The 21,342-nt window shown below is 37.2% G+C and overlaps 1 protein-coding gene across 19 annotated transcripts in view; it reads right to left on the bottom strand.

Annotated features, from left to right (window-relative positions):
* KCNMA1 (potassium calcium-activated channel subfamily M alpha 1) overlaps positions 1–21,342 on the bottom strand; it is a 423,584-nt gene that overhangs the window by 52,179 nt on the left and 350,063 nt on the right. For all 19 annotated transcript variants that reach the window (XM_064430352.1, XM_064430354.1, XM_064430351.1 and 16 more), the window contains 2 exons: positions 13,449–13,542; positions 919–1,042 (listed from right to left, as the gene is read on the bottom strand). In XM_064430352.1, the coding sequence (XP_064286422.1) occupies positions 919–1,042; positions 13,449–13,542 (218 nt within the window). The remainder of the gene's footprint in view (positions 1–918; positions 1,043–13,448; positions 13,543–21,342) is intronic.

The raw sequence follows: 21,342 nt of genomic DNA, 5'->3' as shown, positions 1-21,342 counted from the left end.
TTAAACACTGATATTGCAATTCCAGGCAATGTCAGAGTTATTACAGAAACCCCTGAGGAGAACTGGAGACAAGCTTTTAACCCCTGATTGCTAGAATAACTGGGGCTGTCACCATCATTGGCTACACGATGCCACAGTGCAGGAAAATCTAAGAGAGCAGGCTTGGGGAAAGCTTTATGAAGTGCGACAAAGTGAAGATCCACCAGGGAGTTCATTTCAAATATAATCAGTTTTGCGTGTGAGATCTGGGGTTAGTTACTTGCTACTCTTAGGTATAAGTACATGAACACAAGTGGCATAAACTTTCAAAATAGACTGTGATAGGTCTCCTAATTATTTTTAATGACTTGAGTCAGTTTGATGGTTTTCCCAGTTAAAGGAATGAAACAAACATAGACAGGGCTCACTGCAACATGCTACAGAGTAGGAACATTACTTGCTGTGGCCTATTTGGGCATCTTGAAATATTGGGAATTGAGAGAGAAGTTCTAAGAGAGCAAAATAAATAAAAAATCAATTAACGATAATTAACAAAACATCAATAAAAAAGAGGTAAGTAAAAACAACACTTGCCTGTGTTAGAATCATTACTGCCTTGTGTAAAGAGAAAATGGGGTATGTAAACATTCAAGTATTTCTAATCTTAATTCTCTATAAGGATTTAAGCCAAATACGTAAAATTCAGTTTATGAAAAAGAAATTCCCTATAATGGATGATTTTTTATTGTTGCACTGGGCATAAAGATTTATGTAATCAAAATTCTTTAACCAAAATCCTAGCTTAGATTTCATCACTCATGCTCGTGATTTCAACACACTAGATTTTGTGACAGTAGATACTAACTTATTTATCTGTTAGATATCACTTCTATGGTTTAAATAACCTCTTTTCAAACACAACTTTTCATCAATACCTACCAAAATGACCTTTTCAATGTCTTTGGCTGGACACCAATGAAACATCCCTGTAGAGTCGTATTTTTTCACGTTGGCATCCATATTGTCAATCTGCTCGTTGCCAGGAATTAACAAGGGGTCATGCCTGGGGAAAAACAAGTTGAGGACAGCATAAATGGAAAATACTATGAATTATGGATGGAAAGATATCCCAAGAGCAGTGTACAAAGAGAGAGAAAAGTAAAAAAATAAAATTTATTTACACTTTAACATGCTTTCTATAAGGACATTTTTAAACAAAAGTGGCATACCAAAAAAAAAAATAATTAAATTTTAAATGTTGTGTGCAGTTTCAGTGAGTTTCTATCCTCTTCTATGCCAATAAGCATTTAATTTTAAATAGGGTTTTCTGACACCATCACATCCGTCCAAGTTTTTTTCTTTCCAGTCCCACCCCTCTGAAATAAATATCGAAGTTCCTATAGGCATCTGCAGTGAAGTAGAAGGGATAGGAACAGAGCCCCATGCTGACTGACTGGCATACGTATGGAAAGCCAATTACTTGCTTTTACCACATACAACTTCTGACGTGATGCTCTTCACAGTAAAAGCTTTAACAGGCTGCACTTTAAATATTTTAGCAATTTGCCCAATCATATTTTGCTTTCCCAAACTGAAGCCCTTTAAAGATTCAACAGTATGTCATTTTAGAGCAGACTGACTAACAAATGCCCACATCTGGAATACATGATTTTAATACCAAACAACAATGTCCATTTTCTCTGACAACTCTACCTGTGATAACCTTCTAAGTGTTTCTGCTGCAAGATTTTAAAGCACAAGGTTTCTCAAAGGAGAAGCAAATAGAAGATATTTTTATGAACTTGCTCTCCAGCTATATAGCTACATCTAAGCACAGACACAGAGTTCTTTAATTTATATGCTAAAACCAAGCATTAAACTAAGTACTAAGTGACTCCAACACTCAAATGCTGGTGAAGACCCCTAAGTGACTGCATTATGCAATAGCATTAGCAGAATTGTATTCACAAGGTACAGGGTAAACTGACCCCAAAATCTTATATTTAGCATGATTTAATAGTGCTTTGTCTGAAAAGCTACAGTCTTTACCTCAGGTTTTCGTCATGAATGCTTGAAATATCTTGATATAGAATTGTAACATTTCAAAGAAGAAAATATTTGCAATGTAAGAATATGCTAAGTGCTCTGAGACAGGTATCCAAATTTTAAAGCAGTTTGCCCTTTGAAGCCTGTTAAAGAAATGCCTATATTGTCTGAGCTCTTAAAACAGGAAAGTTTCCTGCTTTTAAAGCATTTGAATGAGTAGGCTGTGGTGAGATCTTCTCTTCTGCATGGACTGCTAAAGAAGACTGTGAACATAGTGTGTGATATAGGTTAATTTACACTGAACATGGTATGCTAAGTTACCATGCAACCAACAGTTTCATTCCTATGAAAAGCATAATCCCAAATTCAGTCAGGGTGATCAATTAGTGTGATTTCATAGCCACTGATTGCAGATCCATTGAAATGAGTGGAAAATTCTCATGCATTGACAGAGTCAACTCCAAAGAAAGTGTCTCAAAAAAAGTTGAGAAATTATTAATACAATGTTCCATTTAAACCAGAATCTTCTGATGCTTTAAGACAATCAATGTCCTACATGGCAAGGACAAGACTCATCTGGAAAAAAGAAACACTATGTTTTCAAAGTTTTTTAACTCTCTCAGTAGAGATACAGTTCAGTGATTTCACTGTAATCCACTGGCACCAGGGAAGCCCTACAGGACTACCTGGAGTCTCTGATCCTACTCCAAGCTGAATAATGACAGGCCTTGCCTAAGTTCCCTCTTTCATAGGAAGCAGAGATGAAAAATCTGTATCAAAGGGGTTTGTTGTGGGGGCTTGGTCATTGTTTTGTTGTTTTTTTTTTTAATTTCTAGGAAAATATAGAGACTCTGCATTCTCTTCCATCCATCAGCAAGATGCAGACATGGTAGTTTTGTCTGAAAGCTGAGATGCCACTCACTGGGCATTCCCCATCTGCTCAGAGCTGCAGGTGGTACAGTAAGATCTGCAGCCATTAACACATTTCAGTTTGAAGGTTGTACTAATGCTCAGACTACATTTAGTGCTGCTCTGTCCCAGCTATTTTTCTAATGGAATGTGTTAGCTATAAGTTTCAAATTAAGAAAGTTTCCCAAAAGGTTAAGAATCTTCAGGAATTTCCACTGAGGAATGTTTTTTCTTTCTATTGTTTCAGGGTTAGGTTTTTTTCCCCCAATACTTCAACAGAACATTTCTTTAAGAGGTTTTTTTAGAGGAGCAATAAAAGGTTCACTTTTCAAAAGCAAAATTCACCATTCAAATCACCTTCTTTTCCTTTCAGAAATTAAGCACATATAAGAAGGAATTTTCTTTTCCCCCTATCCTTCATCAGATGAACTATAATAAATCAGTTTTTAAACAATGCCATATTTTTGTTGTGTAATCAATGTTTCCTTTCTGCTTTGAGATTTAAAATTAAATAGATGATCTGAAGCGTTATCACAAATGACTATTTAGCAATACTCCAATCCCAGACACAAAAATGATTCACAGAAAATATACAAATTGAAAGGAATGTTAACAAAGCAGGTGGTATCAGATATCTGACATCCCATTATGGTCAACTGCCTTGAGGTTTGAGGCAGCTTTTAGAGTGTGAGTGCTTAAAGCCCAGCATAGTTCTTTTGGGCTTTGCATCCTAACAGGGAGCATTCAAAGTAGCTTCTGCCAAAGGTTTATTAGAATATTTTAGGCTTAAACATAAGTTGGCTTCGGGGAAGAAGAAAGCATGTGAATAATCAGATATAACCCCCTGTTGAAGTTTTAGGCAACAAATTGTGGGGTTTTTTTCTTTTTAAAGCCCTTCAATTTTTGGTTTGCCTTTTTTTTTTTTTTTTTTTAAATCGATGCATGCGTTTATTTGCAGTATCATAAACTGTTTAGACTCTTGCTTGGAGTACAGCAAGTGGGAACCTTAAAGGAGGCAAAAAAGGATGGGGCACATAACATGAAAGCATGTTATGCTAAGAGATATTATTTTATTATTTTTACTCCAGGATAATGGATTATTGCCTGAGAAGGACTCTGTGATATGACCAGCCACATTCTATTTCACAATATGTGGGGTTATTCATGTAAGTGTGTTTATTAAAATTAAATCTCCTGGGGTAAGATATTATTTTAATTTCTCTTTAATCAATCTTCTTTTATTCTCAGTAAAGTGATCCCTGAAGCTGTCTCTGGACCTTAGAAACTCGTTGCTACTTAGGTCCACCTTTATCCTCAGATTTTACTGAGTGTATCAGAAGATACACTGACTTACATATTTAAAAACTGAATTGATCAGAAGAGTTATAAAACAGTATTACTACTTTGGACATATACACCCTCACTGATCTGATGATCTAAACCTGTTTTGCAAATACTAAAAATTAATTAAGATAGACGCACAAAGAGGTCAAAGCTGTTGAATCTGACTAAGGCATTTGGACACCCTCTTCCCATTAAAATTTGTATTACACAAAGCATTACAGTTGTTGCCAAATCAGGGACTGAATGTTTCTAGAGCCTCTCTTTGCCTCCTCATCCTTGAAGATGGCCTTGTCAAGCTGTGCTCGAGTCACATTGGCAAGTTACTGCAGAATGCCTATATTCACACTGCAGTCATTATGTTCTCCAGGCTTCAAAGTCCTCTGATTCAAGAATTCAAATCATAGGAAGAAAAGCACTTTCTGTCAATTAAACCCCTAGTACTTGTTTTAATTGAGATGTTGGTTTTTATGGCTTGCAATGACCAAAGCAATTGGCCCTTCTGGCTAGGAAAAGACATGTATAGCCTATATGGAAGGAAAGGAACAGAAGTTAAATCTCCTCATCCATAACCCCAGTTTAAAAATAGCATCTCTGATTCTTATGGCAGATATTACATACGCATGACTTAAAATGAAGAGCAAAATACGATCTTTTCAAGGTTTTGAAGAGCCTATAATGCCACTCATGTGCAATTAAACTTGAAAACGATGCTAAATGCCAAGCTACAGCTGCAAACCCAAAAAGCCTGCCTGGAAGACAACAGCCTAAAGCAAAACCATAAATCCCACTTACAGCAAACCTACTGCAAGGAAATCAACATTACATTTTAAAGAGTACTGCTTCCCTAGCACACATTTATAACTGCTGCAAAATCTGAGTTTTTGAGTCTGAAACTTTTGGGTACTCACTGGGGATGGACAAAACTGAAAAGACTATTCAGGACTAAAGGGCTTCCTCATTAAATTGCTATTGTTAACATACCCTTGTATTATGTCACCCTTGTCTTATGCCATTATACACATGCAATTGAGAACTAGAGCAACATACCCTCCCTGGTCTGTAGGGGAACTACTCTGTGTGCCGAGCACCAGGAACAAGCATGCTGTGTGACCAGCAGGGAGGACCCTGAGCTTGCCTGAAAATAAACTCTAATTTCTTAGTCTTTACGCATTAGTAAGGCAATGTCTTCCCTAGTTTTTATTCTGTCCTCCAATAAAATTCTCTTTACATAAGTCAACGGAAACCACACCAATGCAAAACACTTCTCTTTCACCTGGGTCTGTCTGCAATTGTACTTTTCTCAGGTAGACATATCTGGATTTTATGCACAAAAGGATGTTCAGCAGTCTCCTGCACAAGACTCAGGGTCTTTAGAGACACCTTGCCTGTGGTTCAGGATTTTTGAGTTTTCCTACTGACTTGGGGTTTGTGGTTATGTCTTAGCAAGTGTATGCACACAGATGCTTCATTTTAGGAGGAAGGAGCGGGTTTGATGAAGGTAAGAGAGGAATTGAAGACACACTAAAGAACATCTCATGCCTTCAAAATTTCTCCTACAACTACCCTAACAAATTGTGGCAATTAACATGCTGTTAGTGTTAGATGTGTGCAGCCAGTGCAGGTGCTAATAATTGAAAAAGCATTTAGAGCTTTTACACCCTGGCTGAATATTTCATGATGTGCTGCATGTTTCACTATTTACTCAGTGGGCCTCTGTCACTTCAATCTTCTCTGACTGCTTTGACTGGTGCTATAAAGCTCAACCAAGACGGAGTGACGGCTTGTCACAGGAAAACTCCAGTGACTCCAGCAGCTCACTGGGACTAGCTATGAAGGTTGTCACGACATTCTGATGGAATTCAGCAAATGTTTTGTGACTAATACACCCAACATTTGTCGGCTACCATTAGCCATTCCCTGTGACCCTGCAGTCTGTGTGGAGAGCATTAAGTTGTAATGAGAATTTGTTGCCTCTGTGTGTTACACTAATGACACTCTCTCACTGATCTTTCCTTTCACAGGTTAATCAGAAACGAAATTTGTAAGGATTCAATGCCCAGATGCACCAGGCTTTAGAGAAGAAAACCCAATGTGACAAGAGAAAAAAAACCTGCATTTTACTGCTAAATGCTTTCATTGTCACATTCAGAAGCTTTCCTAATATTATTACAGTCTCGTACTGTCTTTTTTCCCTAAATGTAGGAAGAAGACTATATCTAACACAGTGGTTGGTACCTAGTGCCTTGTCCAGTTTATGGGCTGAACTACAGTCTTAATTGTCCTTTCTTCCCTCTTGCTGTGCCCAGATGTTGCTGGTTTTACTATTCTCAGAAGGCTTACTGAAGATTTCCCATTAATTTATCAAGACTACTAAGAACAATGATATAAAGCTGCTTACTGTAAGAATTTTGCTTTTTAAATTATCTTGATACCTAAGGGCATGATCAAAATATGCTTCTGAAGTATGAAGCCTCTCACATAAAAAAGTAACAAAACTTAGTTAACTTCCAGACTTTTCCATAAGCAATTTAATGAGAGGGAGACAAAGCACACAGTCAATGTATCTTTTGTTTTAAGATTTCCCATTTAGTTCCACTGAAGCTGCAGAAATAGTAATCTTTGATGGGTAGGAGAATGTACCTGAAAAAATAATATCTCATTTGTAAAAAATAAACCCATAGTTAAGTGGCATAATAAAATATAGGAGTGTTTTTGTCACTTAAATGAAGTGTGTGACATTATGATAAAAACTACCACTGTTGCCAGTCAATGCTTATGAATACATTTTTTTTCTTTAAACTCAGTTTATAGCTAAAGAGATTTTTATTTCTATTACTTTGCTCTGAGTGCATCTTCTCTTACCCTGAACTTTATAAAAATTGTATTTTTCTTCTGCAGGAAAATACTCCTTTCATTTCTTGCTCTCTCATCCCAAAAAGACTTGTGCAAGATTTCAAGTAACTTCAAAAAAAAAAAAAAAATCTGATTCTGTTCTTATTCCCATGGCTCATAACACCAATACTGCATTGAGTTTGCATGGCCTGGTTTTGACAGCCAGGGTGCTACAAGGGTGGCTTCTGTGAGAAACTGCCAGAAGTTTCCTCCATGTCCAGAGGATCCAGTGTCAGTCAGCTCCAAGATGGGCATGCCACTGGCCAAGGCTGGACCAAATAGAAATTATGGTAACATCTCTGTTATAACATATTTGAGAACAAGGGAAAAAAAGTGATGGTGTAGATGTAACAAGGCCAGAGTAGAGCAGGGTGAGAACACGTGAGAGGAACAGCTCTGCAGACACCATGGTCAGTGGAGAAGGAGGGGCAGCAGGTGCTCCAGGCGCCTGAGCTGAGGCTCCCCTGCAGCCCATGGCGAAGATCGTGGTGAAGCAGGATGTCCCCCTGCAGCCCATGGAGCTCCACAGGGATGCAGAGATCCCCCTGCAGCCATGCAAGAGACCCACTGGAAAAGGTGGACACCTGAGAGGAGACTGGGATCTCATAAGACGCCCGTGCTGGAGCAGCCACCTGGCAGGGAGCTGCAGACCCACGGAGAGAGGAGCCCATGCTGGAGCAGGCTTCCTGCTAGGACTTGTGACCCTGTGAAGGAGCCATGCTGGAGCAGCTTGTCCTTGCAGGACTGCACTCAGTGTAAGAGTGGCCCAGACTCCAGCAGTTTGCAGAGAACTGCTGCCCATGGAATGGACACACATTGGAGAAGTGCACGGAGAACTCTCCCATGGGATGGACCCCACACTGAAGCCAGGGAAGGACTCCTCTCCCAAGCAATGGGAGAAATGCCATGTGATCACTGACCATAAAACCCACACCTGATCTCCCTGCACTTCTGGGGGGAGGAGGTAGAGCTGGGAAGGAGGAAGAAGTTGGGGAAGATCTTTTAATGTCTGTTTGTACTTGTCATTATCCCACTCAAGAAGCCAGTCCTTCAACAAAAAGATGGAAAGGAGACAAATTAAACAGGAAACCAAAGTTACCAGTCCCTGGTCTACCAGTGGTAGCAAGAGTCAGGAGTCTAACAGATAGTACCACCTATAATTTATATAATTTAATTTTATAATATTGTTAAAAACTGGTGTAAGACAATATGGTAATCACTGAATTACTCCTGTTTATCCATAGTGAACTTGTGAAACAGAATCAATAAGTGAATTGTGCTATTATATACCTGCTGGGTTGCAGCTTGGTTATTGTTACATATTAGCACTGCATAAAATCTGGATATAAATTTGAGTACAAAATGGAAACTTCCAAGGCTGAGGGACATAAATATATATACCATCATTATGGTTCATCAGTGGGCTTTTGCCTTTTCAAACCTTACCTTCATGTCTGGTTTAAGGGTAGCATGGAAAATTATCAGATTCAACTTATTTTACCAGTTTTAGCTTGAGAAATGCTTCCCTAGATGTGCCATCACGTTTTTGTTGTTGTTTCTATGAGAAAGCTCACAGTTTCCTTTCATGGAAGGGCAGCACTACAATGGCAGAGGCAATGCATATTCAGGCTGAGTGGCACTAGCAGAAATGTGTATGTACATTTAAGTGTATGTGGCTTAGTGGGTGGATGAGGAGATAAATGTGCACAGCCATTGTTCATATATTTAAAATATTATATACAACTTCAGGAAAAAAGACAGGAGGTTTTCTCCTCAACATCAGATAAATAATTTCATTAGGCTTCTGGAAACGTATGCCAAAGAGCTCACTTTTTTTCTGTGCCATTTAGCTGGGTCTTGACAGTTTCTGAGCAAGTTTTATTGTTTGGCTGGGAATTATTTTAGATCCTCAATCAAAAAAAATCCTCAGGCTTATGAAATCCTCCTTGGCAAGATACTGAAAACCCGGTGTCCTCTGATGCCTCTGATTCTTATGTGATCAGGGACACTAATGATAATGACCCTTTGCTGAGTATGCTACTTGTCTAGAGGCCTATGTCAACTACACCACTACATCCAGAGTGGACAGGGACAAACTATTTGTTTGCTCTTCAGGCCCCTTGGGCCCTGTCATATGCTATTTGTTCTTGCATTAAGAGGTAGTTTGACTCGGCTGGGCTGACATTTCCTTCAAGTCAGTGTATTCCACTCATGCAGTAGCAGCTACCAAAGCAATAAGCATAGACTTGAGGCTCAGCAACAATCATTTAAGTGGCTTTTTTGATTCATATCCAGGGCTTTTCACATTTTTACTGGTCATTCTGAATCCAAATTGACACATTTTTTTTAAAACTAGCTTTCCTATTTGATATTCAGGCAACATAGCCTCCTCATAGTTAATGTGGCTGCTCATCAATAACACACATCAGAACCCGCAACTGAGATGATGAACAAGGACTGATATTGCTACGTGATACCAGAGGCATTGATCAGTTCTACTTTTCTTCTCCACCTCATGAAGGATACCTGATATGTGATTAGTCTCCCAGTCACAGCCTTCCTTCCTTTTCCTTCCATTTCCTACTTAAATTTTACTTTTTACTGTAATAGGATGTCCTTGTGTTCACATCTTAACTGGAGAAGGATATGTTTTTTTTCCTGTTGGAGTCATGACAATGCTGAATATTTTTCTGGTTTATTTGCATTTGTAGGTACTGTTGGAATTTGAAAATTTTGTTTCTGATTGATTACACTCTTCTAGTATTGCATCAGTGTGATCTTGCTCATGCCATTTGATGTGATGCAGCATTCAGTTAGAACAGTGACTTCCTAAATGTGAGTCTAGACCATCCGTGATGCACACAAAGAGCATTTGTATGTCAGCTGCCTATTTATATCAGTTAGTAATTTATTGTAATTTAGAGTCATTAAAAAGGTGTCCTTAAAAAGATGTCTCCAATCTACCTATCTGGATCATATTCGGTAATGCAGATTTCTACTTATGTGTTAGTAAATCTCAAAAATTCCCACTCTCTGACCAGGTCAGACCACTTGTCATGAGTCCCAGGGAATCCCTGTGATACCATTTCTGTCCGCTGTTCTAATCCAGCAATACAAGAAGTCATAAAGTTTTGTCTCATAGCATAATACCCTCCACCACTCTGGGAATCTAAAACCTATGCAGCATTTTCAATATTATCTTAACTGTAAGGCTGCTCAGAACAATTCTAAAGTCCCAATTTGTATTTCAATTTATTAATTAATTTTTCACATATTTATTGCTTTCATACTCCAGACTTCTTGTCTTCCAGGCTCCTTCTAGATCCTCTGGATGTAAAACCACAGCTGAGAAAAATATTGCAAAGTAGCCAGCTATTTCTGGGCAGGTGGGACAGGGGCAAAGCTGACTTGAAAAAGGAGTTTTTAAAGCAAATTTACAAAAAACCTTCTAAAGATAAATATCGGCTACAGACATGACAGTGCTTTAGCTGATTTACCTCTTGGGTACTTCTAGCTGACATGCACTAAAGATTTCTGGGCAGGAAAGCAAGTACCTGTCACTTTCTGTAATTTACAAGGATATGAAACAGCAGATTATACAGTCCACCATTGTTCCAGAGAGGAGAAAAGAGTCTGACCATTACAAACAAATCTTAACAGGGCTCTCCTGATTCAATCCACTTTGTCTTTTCTAGCACCTTGGACCAAAGTTAAGTCAGTGTAGATAAAGAGTAAATGAAGAGACGGCTGGGTCTGGGGAGCAGCTGAGGGTGCGAACACTGGGCTGGAGAATAAATTTAGCAGCAACAGAGAGGAGGAAGAAAACAATGTCTGGATTTGGAAGCCTGGCAAGTTCTCCACTCACTGCTCAACCTGTGTTTAGCAATTCTGATGTGCTACTGAGCAGACAGCTCAGGCTCAGGACGACTACTCTCCCTCAGTCCCTCTTCAGCAGGCAATGAAAGCAGGCTGTACTTTGAAAATCTTCCCCCATCATGCAAACTGACACAGGCATGCTTTTCAAAAACCCACAGCCAATCTGTTGATCATTACTTATTTACAAAGGCCTTCGGGCAGAAAGTCCTGTAAAAACCATACTTGATACGGTATACACTAGCTTTTTCTGCTTGTGGAAAAAAGTACCCCTAAGGCTACCTCAAACCATCACTTTCTATTGCACATAAAATGTACCGTGTAACACTAAAGTATTTAATATATATGGTATAATATATCTACAGGAAAGGCATTTGTGTAGAAGTATGTTACCCTGTATTTGGTAATTTGATGTTTTGCTGAAGGCTATGACTTGAAAAAGCCTGCACCTAGTACAGAGGACCTGTCATCTCAGTACCCAAGAGCCAATAGAATAAAGAAGTACCCTTAAGCAGCAAAACTTTGACACAGCTTTGAAGCATATGAAAACAGTATAACTCCCCAGAATTATTATTACTCAAGATCAAAGAAATGAGGCATACTTTACATAGCAAACAGGGACAGTGTGTTCAGCTCCTTCTTTCTCTCTCTCTTTCTCCCCTTCTCTTTCTTTTTACTTCTACTTCCCCAAAATTAGAATATGGGAGAAGGTGAGGGGGGGAATCTCCACATGTTTACATTTTAAGCAGTTAAAACAATTAGCACCAGATAAGAGGACTGTCCAAAGGTAAGTAAATTGAAAACTATGCTAGCATGACAACTGGCACTATAAAAATGAGAAGTTTGCCAGTATGCTCATTTTATTCTTCCTCATAAACTGTAAACAAGCATGTAAATCAGTGTCGTTTGGGCAAGGCTGCGCTAACAGGAAGGCAGAGAACTTTTAATGACACATTCTACAGAAATAGATGGTCAATAAGGAAAAAAAAAAGCCACAGCTGGGTGCATTCTCCCTCTGTGAATCAATCTCACTTTTGGTTCTGTAGTCTAAACAGAGATGAAGACGATTTGTGGAAGTTACGTCCTTGAATATGCCCTATATTGCAGAAACAATAAACAAATATGGATGCTTCTGTAACTGCCCAAAGAAAATTCCAGCCTAGCAACTGAAATACAAAGAGAAATATCACCTACCTGTATCCAGAATTGTTACAGGAACAAAATCATCATCAATAATAAATTCATAAGAGATTTTATTTATGGAAAGAACTATATATTTGTATCAATTTTTTTTCACTTAGCGTCTGTGAGCAGCCCCAGTTATACACAAACAAATCTCAAATTCCACAAATTTCACTTCAGCCTGTTTATATATGCAAACAAGTTTACATTTTTCTGTGTATGTGTACATACATATACACATAGAGTGGAAAATCTCTGCTATGGTATTTAAGGATACAATAATGGACTGAGGATCTAGCCTGAGTACAGAGGATATGCAAAAACAGAGCAGGAACAGCCTTGTTGGAAACTCTGTGTCTACTACAGGATCCAATTTTGACTGAGTTGAGCAGGTAAAAGGCAAACCACAGTGAAATAGAATGCAAATCACAGAATACTTTAATAGATTACAATTTCTTGTTGCAGTTCTAGTTTTAACAAATCTCTTAGAGGTAATTTGTCCTGTAAAAGGAAACTACATAGTTATACAAAGGAGTACTATTGTAAAATAATGTACACGTAGCAACAGGGGAAAATATCACTAACAAGATGCTGTTTTCATCACCCACTTTTAGAGTATATACTACCCTCTTAAAAATCCCTGTATTTCATAATTAATGTGCTTTTAGCTTGACTAAAACAGCGTTAGTTTTGAACTTTGCTTTGGCAAGTACATATATTATTAGACTTTTTCATCAGTCTAAATCAATTAACAGAAATTTGATTTCAATCGACAGGATAAAAGGAAGGTAATATTCAGGTTCATTTTTGATTGTGATGATACATCTCACATATGGCCTTAAGTACAGAAAACAGTACTCAGAGGGAATCCAACAAAAAGAGAATTGCCTGAGGCAAACTAACCACATGAGTTCCCCTGATTGGTTAGTGCTATCATTAGTGCCACTGCTGTTTAAGAACTACACATGGACAGGACAGGGTGACAGCTAAGACTTTAAAGCCTATGTATTTTTCAAACAGCTTTTCAAACTGTTTTTCATGACAGAATTTTTTTTCAGCTCTATCATTAACTGCTGACAAGCTGACAGAATAAATACTTCAGCCTTTCAGAAACCATCTAACAATCTTTTTTTTCACCCCCTCCCCTTATTTTTGATGTGGGGGGAGGAGAGGAGGAAGGAAGAAAGAAAGGAGATGAAGATATGAGTTTCTTACAGTCTTACCTCATCAGTTTGGGTGAGGAGTTGGGTGAATTTCGCATGCCTCCATTTCGCTGCTTTTTTTTGGGTGATAGTGTCGACGGCTGCTCATCTTCAACTGGAAATATAAGGAACTCATGAGATTAAGTACTGCTCTGAGTGCAATATGAAATACAAGTGAAGTAGCAAAGAACACACACTCTATGTCCATTCACGCACTGATACTTCATTGCTAACATAGGCCAACAGTAATAAAAATCAAATACATGTTAGTCGAAGAGATTGGTTTGAAGGAGAAGCAGAGAAGAATACCAGGGTTTTGAACACAGGTGTTCAAATTGGTTTCATACTTCAAAAACAAAGGCGGGGGGACCACATTCGGGTTATTCTTAGAGTTATTATCAGTTAATCTGCGCTACAGAAAAATAGAATTAGTGCTTTGCTGTATTCCCAGAGAGATAAAGTACTATTTTTAATATCAACATAACAGCTGCCAGCCTGCTTTTGCTAATGAACTAGACACCAGTTGGTTCTCGCTCCTCACATGCCAAACAACAGTGTCTTCATGAAGAGATGTAAAATATTCAATGCCTTGATGTTCAATGATTCAGTTAGTCAGGAATGTGAATGCAGCCTGCCATTGTGCGCAGATCTCCAGCACAAGTCAGACCTCATCGCTCTACTCTCCTCCCAAAACGGAGTTTTAACAGGAGTGAACAGAATGAGGTTGAATGGAAGTGGGGAGACAATACCTGTATAACAGAGAATGCATGTGTTATGCAATCTTTTAATGAGGATGAGGTGCATTTTCAAGGACAGATTGATTTCCAGATAGAAAATCACTTATTGTTTTGTCAGTCATAAGCTACTCTTGGATAACTTATGTCACAATATGTATCGTTTAAACAAGTGCAGCTTCCTAAGAACTCATCTAAAAGAATTATCCACCATCTTTACTGTTTTGAGACTGTAACAGCATTTGATAACCTGTATGTAATTTTCACTTGTACTATCAAAGGGAATAAACTCATGCCTTCTTTCTCAGGTTCATACTAACACTAATTTATTCTGATATAAAGAAGAAAAAAATAAACTTTTTCCCATCCTACTGTTAAATGAAAAATAATTAGAAGATAATATAACTGATGCCTAGGAAGCTTTTACTTTAAAGCTAAAAGGAAAGACAGTAGTAGTGGTAGTAGTAGTAGCAGCTGCTATATTTAAACAGCTTAGCATATATTAGCAGTGCACAAGCAGAAGTTGAGAAAAAATACTACTTGCAACAAGATACATAAGAAAACCAACAAAAGTGGGATATACGTCACCTGCCCCAGACTTATCTGTGAATAAATGAAGCAACAGCCTTTTGCTATAACCCTCTTCTGACACTATTTTATTACAGACTGCATCCCAGCCTGCCACCTCTATCTCTTTGCCCAAGCCTGCTATGGAACATTTTGCCTTGGTCAAGACCAAAGGGCTGGGCCCTGAAAAGACAGATTTTGCTCTCTTTTTAGATGACCTGGCATCACCTAGCACAAGGGAGCCACAACTAAAAGAAAGCACTGCAAAGAGAAAGCAACCAAACAAAGGTAATACTAAAATAAATGTGCCGAAAGAGTGATGTAAAAGATAATACTTAGATCAGAACAATGAGTGTCTAATAATGATTTATTCACTAAGTTTCTCCTCTTCTTGGGCAGCATCCCTAAAGACAAGGGAATTTTCTTCTCATTTGACTTTTCTTTCTTTTTCCAAATCAAAGTCCTATAGTGTAAATGTTTCTTGATGGTTAGTCAAATGCCTCTCAGTCAAATTTGGCTGAGAAATAAATAAGCCTACAGAAATTCTCAAAAAATACACAAATTGATTTTTTTTTCTGTGACACTTTGCACACATTAAACAAGATCACTTCAGCATTTAGCTATGTGTACCATGAAGTGAACATGCACAGAATTGTTTTTTGGTAATATCTTTGCAGTTCTAATTGCAAAAAAGCATGTCTTTGCATTTTTCAGAACACCCTCTTCAAATTATTCTCTTGAAAATGGCCTAGTCTTGTTTTAAACTTCTCTACCAGAAAGTTATTTGCATGCTATTCCACACAGACAATAGCTTTCAAGATATCCACTGTGCTCTTTTGCTCTTTATTGGATAAAAATATTCAGTTCCACCACTTAAAAGATCAAATTAACAAGAATCATGCAAAATGTTCCTTCCAGAAAACAACAAATTTTCTATTTTGCTCTCTTGGGAGTAAAAATTCTAAATTTCACTCAAAATAATCTGTTACCATAGGGTTACAGAATGTTTGTCCAGAGATGCAGTATGGCACCACAAGTGTGTTGTTCTACAGTTTTAGCAGTTCAAGGAAGATACACATCCATCAGAACCACAGGCAAAAATCCTACAGTAACACAAGTCAACTGTAGATAATCTTATAACCAGAAATATTTCTCTGCACAAGAGAAAATAATATTCAAAAATAAAATTTTCCAAGTTTTCAGCTAGCTAATAAGACTCCTGTCTGATCCTTTCAAATTCTGAAAGTTAATACTTTTATAGTACAAAAGGATGTTTTTGTACTATATGGTCCAACATTTGTGTCCTGCAGTGCTGCCAGGTGATGCTAACCTGCTGCCCAATGAAATTCAAAGTCTTACTTTGTAATCATCCAAAATAACAAGTACTAGAAGTACATTTCTAGCAGTCTGCACAGGTACTGCATCTGCAATAAATAAGCTTCCTTTTTGCATATGTGCTTGTCATATTCAAATTATGTTACTGTCACCAGTTGCCTGCAAAGCCCAAGGTTGGCATGGCTCACTAGTTAATACCTGTTAGCAAAGCCTTCTGAGGGATCTCAATTTGTTGCTTAACCAAGAAAGCCATTTATTCTCATTCTAGCAATGGAAGTAGCTCTATATTAATCATGTGACAGAAAATCAAGTTTTATTTTTCATTGAAATCTCTGCACAGAGTTTACAGGACATCTGCAATTTAGCAACACAGCTCCATACGAATGGGGGAAGGGAACTCATGAAGATGAAATATGTGAACAGCATCTACTGGACACTATTACCTATGGTTTGGTTCCCAAAAATGTTGCAGTGACAACTCACAAGTGGTTTCTTAGTAGTAAGTAGGATATAAAACATATTTAATTATTACCCTTCTTTCCTATTACTCCTATCAATTTCCTGCCTATTTAAATAAATGGATCTAGCAAAATTTTTAGTAAGGTTATTAAATATTTTAGTTTCATGGTTTCTGTGTCTGCATTAATTTAAAAGGGAGTCTTAAATTCACTTGTTCTTATGAAAGACAAACATATTCACATAATGGGGCTATGATATATGACAAATAAATTCTGATATTGTATGTTTACTTTTGTTAATGAGTCTCCATTTTTTATGTCTTTATACTACAGGATTTGTATTAACTACAGCCATATTATGTTATGCAGACTTTTTTTTACTGCTTTCATAAAAATTGGAAGTACAAGAATTGGACACAGAGTTTTATAGATTTGGAACTGAATTCAGCCTCTGAGTTCTAATAGCATTCAAGAGCTTGTTTGCACATCCCTAAGTATAACACTTATTGTACTGCGGTAACAACCCAGAGCTCACTTGTCTAATAACAGTTTTGCAGTTCAGGAAGACTCAATGCTAAAAAAATGTCAGGCGAGTCTAATGAGGCTTCAGACACTCAGTTTTATGCTGGAGTTTAATTTAAAGTTACACTGATGTTTTAACATGTTTGCTTATTCTTGAGTAAAGAGTGTTCATTATTTCAATGACATAACCTCCAGACAATGTTCCATGAATTGGTTTAAGATGTGCTGGTAATTTTAACAGCCTTAATGTGGAGTTGAACATCTGTAACAACATATTACTTGACTTTTATCATCATTTCACTTTTAAAGCAAAACAAAGATAAATTCTTCCAAAACAGTGGACAAGTCCATAACTTTTTTGTTATTTTCTAACCATCTTTAAAACAACAATGTCTCCTTGACTGCCTCTCCCAGGTCACTAGCTGAACTAGTTTACAGATGCTTTTTTAGACACCAAAAAGAGCTGAAATTTGAAATAACGTCGATGTTACTGAACATCACATGTACTGGGATACCTGGTAAGTTCATTCTGCCTAGCATGTAAATGCTTCAAAGCAATTAAATCCTTTGAAAGGTAAAGCACAAACCACCCAGAAACATTAGTTGACTAGCTATCTCGATTATCTTATTAATCACCACATCTGGAGAAACCCACATCTGTAAGCACTTAACAGAGCATTAGTAATGTCACATTGAAAACAGACTGCAAAACCATGCACAAACCATTCTGTATTGCCTTATGCATCCAGCTACTGGGCTACCTACGGAGATCTTGGTTCAACCCAGGCTTTTGGGAATGGTAGCGGTATTTTACAGGCAAGCTGAGTGCCCTTTGCAATCTACAGTAGGTAGATTTTCCTTGTTCCACAGAACTCAGTAAGTTAAGGTGCAGCAGCGAGGGGTTGTTGGGTAGGAAGAGGCTCCCTTTACGGTTATTAACAAGTGGAACAGGTTCCGGGATTCCTTCAGTGGACTTGGCATCAATCAATGCACTAGTAGTTGCATTCTTGAACTGATATGAACATTTTGGGTAACTTGATCTAGCTGCATTCTTTACTTCTAAATAATAAGAAAAAATTTAAATTAATTTCTTTATATTAAAAGTTATTTCAAACCACAGGCATGAATAAATTTTGATATTACGTGGAAATACAGTCTTAATGTATCAGTATAAAGCTTAATGTATCAGTTCTAACAGAAGAAATAAAGGTTTATACCTGCAGCTTTCTTATGTTGTTTTTTTCCCCCTCTAAAAATGACTCTTTATAAAAGAATACTTATAGAAGGATTATTCAACAATATTATCACCTTTAAGCAATAATCTCATCCTAGGGTAAGTATGTCTGAGGTAATACTTATTTCCCCATGTTGATAAGGGCTTTGAGATTTATTATGTGTGGAAGATGTTTATTTCTTTAAAACTACTGAAAATGACAGGGGAGGTAAAGCACACTGCTGCTATTAAAATAAATAAGGAATCACAGAAAACATAAGGTCACCACTTCAAAATTGTGCAAGCCTACTTATGGAATTAAACTGATTTTAAGGAACTCACACAAAAATTGTTGAGCATTCAACAGTGCTGCATACTGTAAATTTCAGGAGGTCATACATAGTACCTCTGAAAAGAAAGTTAAGAAATTCAATTTCCTAAATATGGATTTAGCTTAAAACTGTGATTCTTTGTTTTCCACTGATAATATATCAAGGCTATTTAAACACAACCTCGTCTACTAATGCCTCTGACAAATGGCAACCTCAGTAAAAACCAACAACAAAACATTTTTCTGGTAAATACACACAATAAAGATCTTCTCCTAATGCTTGTTTCATTCTGAATGAGTATAGTATAGAGAAAAATGTATATAATTGAGCTGCTAAGACCTTATATTTGGTTACATATAATGAAGTAAGAAGTTTAGGTAGGGAGTACCTGGTGGACTGATAAACTTGCAGCATTATTTCCATGTTTCAACTGCCTTTAAGATTCTATGGAGAAAATTGAGCAGAGAGTAAAGGCAAAGTATTTAAGGAGGTCAGTATGTTTTTTGGGATCTTAGTTTAGTTTACCACCAGCTAGAAACACCATCTGGTAACAGGAAAGATAAGAAAATAGCATTCCCATGCTTGCCATTTTTCTTCAAGCACAAAATCTCTCTCACAGAAAAGGTGAGTGTATAGGAATTGTAAGTCATTTGAAAGTACCTTTTAACAAGGTTGAACTGGTTGGTGACAAAGCACCCATTCCAATTCAATGACTTTTTGATGGTTTGCTACTATTCTGAGGTAGATTGAAAAATTAGTGAGAAAAGAACTAAAGTCTACTTTATGATACTATTCTGATTTTTACTAATAAAGTAACATTTGAAGTATAATAATAATAATAATAATGCATACTCACCAGAGTTCACATGTATTTTAAATCATCAGAAAAGAGCATATATCTTTGATTAGCAATAATGCCACAAAAATAAAATATACTGTATAAAATATTGAATACACTACCTGAAAATGATCAATTTTACCTCAGTTACTGGGGTTTTTTATCAGGTTTTGTACTTCTACTTTTGATATTCCTCCAAGCGAAATAATTTTCAGCTGATAAAATATATCTGCAGAGAACTATCTCCCTACAGATGTCACTGGTCAAGCATGTATTTGAAGGCCTTGATATGCATCAACTCAGTTCTATTTTTAAAGTGCAGATAATAATACTGGAAATAATCTTTAAAAATCCACATCCTATATCAAAGTATCTTCACATGAAATGGAAGAATACCAGAATCTATTAAGCTTATCAACCCTTTAATCAAGTTGTAAGAAACACCATAATCTTTTTACAGTCTCTTCTGGAGTTCAATAAGTGATGGTTTCAGATACCAGACTTGACTATTAAGCAATAACCTTCCACAGCAGTGCATGTCTTATGGCATATTCCATGCAGACAAATTCAAGCTTTCCCAAGATTTTGTGCTTGCGGTGGCACAGCATGTGTCAGAACAAAAGTTCATACTTTTGGTATGGCTTCATATCTGGAGCTTGGCATCATATTTAATAGCACCGCATGATCTTTTTCAGCAGGAAGGCAGACTGAGCTGCTTAAAACCTAAGTCACTTCCCCTTATTTCCAACAGTGTGGACAGGTACTATCACTACCATGGCCATAACAAGTTGCCCATTTTTTTGGGTCAAATTATTGCAGATTTAAACATTCTAACTACTGGTTTAATCCCATGACTTCTAGCTTCCTGCCTTATGAGCTAAGATCAAAGTGGAAGAAGCCCCACAGTGGACAAATCATTAAATTCTTTGTACATAGGACAATTTTCTGTCTTACTCCAACAATTTATGGCCCAAGTCTTTTTACTTAATCCTCAAAAGCAAGTATTACAGAATAATATATCTGAATAATCTATCTTTGGGAGAGATAATGTTCTCTTTCTCCATCCTCCTAGAATTACATATTTTTTTTTTACTGAAGAAGAGTGAAACTGGTTACTCTTAGTGTAAATAGCCCGTCAAGCTGTAGGTGCACGTTGTACCACACACACAGGGCTGTCAGGATACACCCTGAACTACATGAGCAAGCACAGAGCTTTTGGATGAAGCAGTTCTGTACAACCGGGTGAGAAACACAGGTCAGCTTCAGGAGATACAGACTACAGTGTGCAGAACCTAAACTACTTATGGAGCATTCCCCTTGCCAGCAAAGACAGTTGATTTTTATTAATAATTTCTTTAAAATCTGATTGGGTTCTTACACTATTATGTGGGCTGATTTCCATAGAAAACATATTTGGAAAACAAAGATTGCTGTTAATTCTATGGAACTAAATACATCCTTACATATTGTCACTGCCTCACTAGGTTTGGCAATCAAACTGTCTGGATTGGGGTAATTTGTCGTACCACTATGCAACATCAAATCACAACCTCCAAATCCACCAGGGTTCTTTTCCAAGTACAGGATGAGTTTAGCACCACCAGGACTATTTTTCTAGTCATAGTAAGATTAATTTATTTTTATGTGTCATGACATATGACTTTATTTCCAATGCAAACAGTCACAGGCCTGAATTGTTTATGCTGCCTAATTTCCTTAGAACCATTCAGTACATTGTCATGTATCCATAAGGCATTATTTTTACCTAAGACTATTTTGAGAGCCATTTTGGCAGCAAATTTTAAACTACTTTTTGAGAATGGCAAACAGTGAGGAACAGGATAAAAGTAGAGTGAGGATAAGAAATTCCATTTTCTGTAGTATTTTCTAATTGAACCCTGGTTAAACATTATCTA

Source organism: Passer domesticus, chromosome 8, assembly GCF_036417665.1.
Source record: "Passer domesticus isolate bPasDom1 chromosome 8, bPasDom1.hap1, whole genome shotgun sequence".
In the NCBI taxonomy this organism is placed as follows: Eukaryota; Metazoa; Chordata; class Aves; order Passeriformes; family Passeridae; genus Passer; species Passer domesticus.
The sequence above is the reverse complement of the archived record's forward strand: the minus strand, read 5'-3'. Positions and strand labels throughout refer to the sequence as shown.